We start from the raw sequence: 7,940 nt of genomic DNA, 5'->3' as shown, positions 1-7,940 counted from the left end.
TAGCAATCATTGTCCCCGGGGCTACCCCCTTACCACCTCGCCCACGTTTTACTTTAAGCTGCCGTACATAGGCCATTTTTCTGTCATCACTCAGAAGAAGATTCGACACTTAATCAAGCGCTATTGTAATGATTTAGACATCAAATTAGTTTTTTCTTCCTTTAAGATAGGTAACCTTTTTGGTGTGAAAGACCCTATCCCCGGCGGGCTTCGTTCACGTGTAGTTTATAAGTTTACATGTGCGGGCTGTAATGCCTGTTATGTCGGGGAAACCTCCCAACATTTTTCCACACGCGTACGTGAGCACTTAGCCGTTGATAGGGCCTCTCACATCTTCAAACATCTTCAGAATTCTGAACGTTGTCGCTCATTGTGTTCAATAGACTGCTTTCATATTTTAGATCACGCCACTACCAGCTTTCAACTCAAGATAAAGGAGGCTATCCATATTCAAAAAGCACTACCTTGCCTCAATCAGCAATTACACCATGTAAATCTAAAATTATCCTTTTAATTTACACCTTTTCACGTTCTGTTGTTACTTTGTCTTAATTAGCATTTTTGCCTACTTATTATTCAACTTGCTTTGTAATCATTCATTCAACTGAAGATGACAGAAGTTCTGTCGAAACATGTCTTTTAAACTTAAAAAAGTGGTCATTTTCCTTAAAATATTATTTAAAAAAATTGTCTAAGTCACAGCAAGCAGAAGCCACAATATGTTCAGCAACACTTCAGATCGCTCTGGATTCAAGATGACCAAAAGTGCTTTAAAACTTAAAAAACGGCAAGAATCTACAGATAGACAAAGTCAGGCGCGTGAGGAGGTCGTAGAAGATCATCAAGCGACAACAGCCGAATAATCACCTGAATCTGAAATATGGATCGATGACCACTTTTAACGCGTGCTAAAAGATCTTGTCCATAGCTTCATCGAGGCTGAAAATCAGCTTTATGGTCTACAGGAACGCAAACAGAGACTTGAATCCAACAAGAGCAACGGGAAGGTACCCAGTGGTTTGAAGATTCGCTGTGTAACCGCTAAAGGCCGTAATACCCAGCTTCTTCAAGAAATATTCAACAACATCACCAAAGAGGCTGAATTAAAGCTTCTAGACGCCACTATCGACTCCCTAAAAACTGAAGAACAGCAAGCAAAAGGACGGTGCGCTGAAGAGAAGAACGTCTTCACTGCCATTGAGACCTGGAGGAATTCCTTTCAATCTAGGGATTCTTCTCTTAACACCGAAGCAGACGAATATGTCAAGTCAGCAAAATGTTTTGCCGACAGCTTCTATTTCGAGTGTGCCGCAACATGAGCTTCTAAACGGGTAGCGGAGAACATTAAAAAAGCTTCTAAAGAGGCTGAAAGAACAGAGCAATTGGATACCCAACTTACCATTAACGAACAGTCTGTCCGCGACATGGTGCAACGTGCCGTGCGACAGGAAGTTTCTAAGCTCAACCCAGCTTCTCCGCCAGGAAATACAGCTCCACCGCCCCGAAAAAATTCCAAAAGCCGTGGTAAAAATAGATCAAGCTCCAGAAATTGGAAACAACAACGCGGTCAAGATTCGAGCCAGGATGGCCCTAACCCGCGTAACTCCTCGCCCGCAGCCAAAGGTGCACAAGGGAGATGAAGTCGATCTAAACAGCGGAGACAGCCCAAAAAACCCAATGTCAGGTTTTCTGATAGCCGCTCTCCCTCTGTTTCTCGTCGCCAGAAATAAAAAAACGGAAAAGGCCGCGGAAACGGCGTCATAAAATAGATGCGAGAGACAGTTACTCTAAATGGCTTGACAAAATGGCAAAAAAACCGATTTTGGACCTTTTACCACGGAATTTGGAATTTCACAATCTTTCAAATGTCACTCTCACCAGAGCAGTCATGAACTCTTGGCTTAGGTCTTAAATTTAGACCTACGCTTAGACCGCCTGCCGCTTGTGTTTTTGACAATCAAATACAGGATTTCTGTCGTAGCGTCCGTCTGCATTACAAATTTGCTGATCAACCTGATGACCCGGACTTCAATCCTAAACTGTACGTTAAAACAGGATGGAATCCACCTTGGGAAAGTCCTGACCTCGAAGAAAACCTGTATAAAATCCGTCTAGAGCTACTGGAGACCTTCAACCAGACCCCGCCGTGTTGGACAAACAATCTGACGTTTGGCGAACGGAGAGGATTGTGTGAGCTCAAGGAAAACCCCACGGTTCGCGTCTTAGCCACAGACAAAAACCTCGGACCTGCTCTCGTATCCACAGACTGGGTAGAAAAAGAGACTCTTAAACACCTCAATGATACTAAATCGTATGCTAAAGTCACAAAAGATGACTGGACATTTAGACGTCAAAAGGTAATTGAGACCAGAGATAAACTTGTAAATAGTTACTCTAGATTTTTACCACCCAACTCTCTCAAGTTCCTCCGTAACCTAGACGACAGTCCTAGGAGTATCGATCCTGCTAAATTTTATATTATTCCTAAGATTCATAAGTCACCTATAGCTGGGAGGCCTATCGCGGCTTCTCACTCTTATATCACTAGGCCCATTAGTATTCTTGTTGACGAATTAGTCAAACCTAACATTACTATGCCTATGGTTCTGCATGACTCGGGTGAACTGATCCAATGTTTAGAGAAAGTTGAGCTACCAGCAAATTGCCTTCTTGTTACGGCAGATGTGTCATCACTCTATCCAAACATTGACACAAAGAAAGCAATTATTGCTCTTGACCCCTTGCTTAGAGAGGGCAAGGTAGCGCAAACACCTCTTGGTTCAGTTAACTCGTGTAATCTTTGAAAATAATTTCCTTAAATCTGAATTTAGTAGCGATATATACCATCAAACGTTTGGTATCGCCATGGGTACTCCCTTCGCGGTTACAGCCACAAACGCTTTTATTTATTGTCACAAGAGGGATATTGAATTGTATTCTCGAAATTTAACCCTCTACAAGCGTTTTATCAATGATATTTTTGTCATCTGGGAAGGCCCTCGGGAGACCCTCCTCGAATTTCTCAGTGCCATTAATACTAAGGATGAACGCATTAAGATAACTTACGAAATTAGCGATTCTAAGATTTCCTTTCTAGACTTGCTACTTTTCAAAGATTCTGTCAAACAAACTGCAATACGCTACTTTTCAGAAACCGCTTAACAAGTATTTATATGTACCATATGAGTCATTTCACCCCGCTAGCAACAAGAAAGCTTTTATCTGTAACGTCTTGGGTACGCTATAAGACGACGAACACTTTAGATCTGTAAGACATACAGCTTTAATGGCATCTCCAAGAACTACAAAAGCGGAAAGCATGGTTTGTGCACTCATGAATGACACCACGTCACTATGACGTATAATCGTTAAGCGGAAGTGAAATAAACAAGATACGCGACATCTCCCCTCCTAAGGATAATAGTAAGAAATAATACAAAGAAATAGTTGCTAATAAAGAGCACAGAAAACCAATGTCTTTGTCCTTAATGAAATCTCACACAACAAATCCGGGAACTAAGTGTCTCTGTCCTTATTAATATCACATGACAAATCCAGAATCAAGTGTCACTGTCCTTAAAAATCTCACACAACAAATCCGGAAATAAGTGTCTCTGTCCATGTAAGTCTCGCGACATTGTCCTAGTCCTTAAATCGGGAAGGTGTCTTGACGACACGCCCACTGCGGGTTTTGATCACAGAAGTGCCCGAGCCTTGTTTGTTCTCCTTTGGTAGGTCGTCTTGTCCAGGCCTCTTTGGTGTTTCCTTAGCAGGTGTTGTTTTGGAAACAGGCTGCTCCTCTGCTGGAGGAGTTGGAACGTTATTCTGAGGGGCAGTAGCTGGCGTGTTCTCTATGGGGTTCATCACTGCTTCCTGTTGTGGATGAACTACTGCTCGCTCCAGCTGTTAGGTGTTTTCGGTTGCGTCAGAACACTCGCTCATCTTCTGTCCTAACTTGATATGACCGGATGTCTACTTTGGCTTCCACCCTTGCTTGGGCCCACTGTTTGTCTTTGCCTATGGACCTAAGGGGCTGTAAGCGAACTATGTCCCCAGGGTGTAGGTCGTCTAGCTCTCTGGTACCTCGGTTGTAGTTGATGCTTTGCTTGGCTTTTTGGAGTTTCAGCTTCTGATCTACGTCTTCTGGTATCTTGGGTTTGAGGAGACTGCTTGATGTTGGAAGTAAGGTCTTGATCCTCCTCCCAAAGATTCTTTGCACTGGAGAGGTTCCTAGCCCTTCACTTGGGGTGTTCCCCCAGGCCAATAAAGCTAAATGTGGGTCACTCTTGGACTCTATTGCTTTCCTCATGAGGTTCTTTGGTACTTTGACTGCATTTTCTATTTTGCCATTTGACTGGGGATATCCTGGCGAACTGGTGACATGTTCAAATCCGTACTGACTGGCAAATGCACTGAATTCAGTGGAAGAAAATGGTGGTCCATTATCGGACACAAGCTCATCGGGAATCCCATGTCTAGCTAAGTGGCTCTTTAGTTTCCCGATGACTTCCTTTCCAGTTTTGGTGTTGAGTCTGTCAACTTCAAAGTAGCTTGAATAGTAGTCAGCAGTCACCATAAAGCTCTTCCCATCAAGTTCAAATAAGTCAACCGCAATCTTCTCCCAGGGTCTGGTAGGGATGGAATGGCAGATCAACGGTTCTTTCGCTTGTTCTGCTGGGTGGCTGTTGCAGATTGCACAGAGAGAGATATGCTGCTCTATCTCCTTAGTCATGCCAGGCCAATAGAGGACTTCTCTTGCACGGCGAAGGCAACCCTGAATCCCTATGTGGCTCGCATGAATCTTGGCTTTCATTTCTTCTCTAGCACTTGCAGGCACAACTAGTTGTTCGCCCTTGAAGACCAACCCGTTTTGGAGTGTCAGCTCTTCTCTAAAGGGAAATAATCTCTGATTTTGACTGGTAGGTGGTCCTTTGTCTCTGGCCAACCTTCTCTGATTGTAGTCTTCAGTTCTTTCATAACCGGGTCTGATTCCATTGCTGAGCGAATGGTGTTCTGTTTTGTCTCAGAGACAGGAAGGTACTGGACCATGTTTATACTTTGTACCTTTCGCTACCTCTCCTCTCATGATGTCTTCATTCCTTGATGACTGGATGAAAGCTCTGCTGAGAGTATCTGCAAGGTACATTTCTGATCCCTTTTTGTAGACGACTGTTAGATTGTACTTTTGCAGTCGTAACATCATGCGCTGTAGACGCTTTGGTGCACTGATCAAACTCTTCTTGAAAATGCTCTCGAGGGGCTTGTGATCAGTCTCTATCTTGACTGGCCGGCCATGTACGTACTGCTCAAACCGTTCAACTCCAAACACAATAGCAAGTAGTTCTTTTTCAATTTGTGCGTAATTAACTTCAGCATCAGTCATGGCTCTTGATGCATAAGCCACTGGCTGCCCTTCTTGCATGAGACAGGCACCGAGTCCCTTGTCCGATGCATCACATTGTAATTCTGTCTGCTTTGGGGTCGAAATACTTCAGCACTGGAGCTTCTGAGATGATCTGCTTCACCTGCTCAAAGCTTCTGCCTTGAATGTCATTGTCCCACAGGAACTGATTTTGCTCTTTGAGAAGTTCTCTTTTAGGGGCAGTGGCTGCAGAGAGATTAGGCACGAACTTCTGGAGGTAGTTTACCATACCCAGGAGTCTCTTCACATCTTGTTTGCTTGTTGGGGTAGGCATCTCTTTAACCCCTTGGAGTTTGGCTGGATCAGGTTTCAACCCTTCTTCTGATATCACATGTCCCATAAAGGTTACTTCAGGAAGGTGAAACTTGCACTTCTCTTTGTTTAGCTTGATGCCTTTACTGCGGCAGCGTTCCAACAGAGTTATGAGCTGCTGGTCATGGTCTGCAATCGCTGCGGCTTTCGTCTCTCCGACCCCATAGATCAAGATGTGATCAAAGATGGGTAGGACACCTTTCAAACCTCCTAAGGCATTGTTGAGGTGCCGTTGAAACTCTTAAGGCGCAGGAGAAATACCGAAGGGCATTCTGGTCCATCGATATCTTCCCCACGGGGTACCAAAGGTGGTGAGGAAACTGCTTTCAGTATCCAACTGGATGTGCCAGAATCCATTCTTAGCGTCAACTACGGTAAAGACCTTTCCCTTTAATAATTCTGGGAGCAAGTCGTCGATTACTGGTAGTGGATAATGGTTTTGCTTCAGTGCCCGATTCAGAGGCCTGGGGTCTATGCAGAGACGTATCTTTCTGTTGTTCTTCAACACAACCATTGACGACACCCAGTCTGTGGGAGTATCAACTGGCTCTAGAATTCCTTGACTGACTAAGCGATCAATCTCTTTCTTCAATGGTTCCTTGACAGCAATGGGAACTTTCCTTACAGGCAGAGCTACAGGTGGAACTGATTTATCCAGCGAGAGGTGCAGTTTCTGTTCCAGCTTGCCTTCTCCAGAGAAGACATCACTGTAGTCTGTAAGAACACTTGACAGGTTACATGTAGAAGTTTCATCAGATACAAGCATGATGTTGTCGACATTGACTGACATGAGACGGAATTGCTGTATGGACTGTGCACCCAGAAGTGCCTTGTACCCCTTGGATACCACTGTATACTCTGTAAGATGACTATCATTGTTCTTTGGGTTCTGTGTCTCCAACTTGACACTCCCCAGTGACCTGAGCTCAGAGTTATTAAACATAACCAAGGTGGTTGCAGTGGAAGCTAAATGTTTTAGTTCAGGATCCTTTAAAATCTCCTGATAAATCTCCACTGGCAGAATATTCACGGTTGCACCGCTGTCCAGTTGGAACTTGACTGAAGTATCCTTTAATACCAGGTTGGGAAATATCTTCTTAGGGGCCTCTTTGTCATACACAGAATCAATGGATTCGACCATAAGGCAGTAACCATCACTGTCGCTAACTTCATGCTGTTCAACCATGTTCACTTTTGATGTTCGGCGACCTCTTGGGGTGTTTTTTTTTTTTCGTTTCTTTCGAGTCAGCGGTGGTGGTTTGCCACACATTCCAGCAAAGTGATTCTTTTCTCCACACTTGGCACATGTTTTACCCCAGGCAGGGCATTCTTCTTTTTTCCATAGGTGTTTCTTTCCACAAAATTTGCAGTCAACCTGTTTGACCTGCTTGCCACTTGTCGGATCACCTTTAGAGCTCTTCTTGTCAATGGCATGCACATCTTCTGTATGATCCATGGTCTGCAATTGTTCCTTCGTACACTCGTTCGCTCGAGAAATATCAATGCAGCTCTGAAGGGTTAATTTGCTTTCTTGAAGGAGTTTCTTTCGGATTCCTTTATCCAGTATGCCAACAACCATTTGGTCCCTGATAAGCTTGTCCGTTAGAGCGCCATAGTTGCATGTTTTTGAAAGTGAGTGCAACGCAGCGACGTAGGTATCAATCGATTCACCCACAGCTTGATCGCGTTTATTGAACAAGTAGCGTTCGTAGATCTCGTTAGTTGTACCGATACAAAACTCTTCTAGTTTTTTAAGAACGATATCTATGTCCTTTTTCTGAGCCTCATCGTCAAAAGCTAATCCATTGTAGATTTCCAGAGCTTCTTGTCTGATGCATGTGAGAAGCGTAGCTGTACGAAATTCTTTACTCTCAGTTTTGAGACGAGAAGCGATTTCGTAGTTGTCCCACACTTGACGGAAGCGTTTCCAGTTACCAACAGTGTTTCCTTTTAGTTCAAGTTTTGAGGGAAGCGGCAGATGTGAGCCAACGTGAATGATTTGAGGTTGTGGAGCTGGCTGAAGTACTTCGTCAGGTATGTTTTGCGAGGTTCAAGTTGTTTACGGCTGAAGAACTTGAAATTTCTCTAGGGAGAAATACACAGACGGCGTAGGAAGCTCAGTGTTTTCAAGGAAGTCACCGTTAAACGATCCGAAATACTTCTGACACCATGTAACATCTTGGTTACGCTATAAGACGACGAACAC

The 7,940-nt window shown here is 43.9% G+C and overlaps 2 protein-coding genes across 2 annotated transcripts; one reads left to right on the top strand and one right to left on the bottom strand.

Annotated features, from left to right (window-relative positions):
• Nucleotides 1-1,892: 1,892 nt before the first annotated feature.
• On the top strand, nt 1,893-2,804 carry LOC145485618 (uncharacterized; the record flags this gene model as incomplete). Its single annotated transcript, XM_081464258.1, has 1 exon — nt 1,893-2,804. A coding segment is annotated over one exon (912 nt), but the record flags the coding sequence as incomplete, so codon positions are not given.
• Nucleotides 2,805-5,453: 2,649 nt separating this feature from the next.
• LOC145485617 (uncharacterized) lies at nt 5,454-5,762 on the bottom strand. Its single transcript, XM_081464256.1, has one exon. The coding sequence runs from the start codon at nt 5,760-5,762 to the stop codon at nt 5,454-5,456; it is 309 nt and encodes a 102-aa protein (XP_081320382.1).
• Between the last annotated feature and the right edge of the window lie 2,178 nt (nt 5,763-7,940).

The sequence above is a fragment of the Orbicella franksi genome, chromosome 4 (genome assembly GCF_964199315.1).
Source record: "Orbicella franksi chromosome 4, jaOrbFran1.1, whole genome shotgun sequence".
Classification (NCBI taxonomy): Eukaryota; Metazoa; Cnidaria; class Anthozoa; order Scleractinia; family Merulinidae; genus Orbicella; species Orbicella franksi.
The sequence above is the reverse complement of the archived record's forward strand: the minus strand, read 5'-3'. Positions and strand labels throughout refer to the sequence as shown.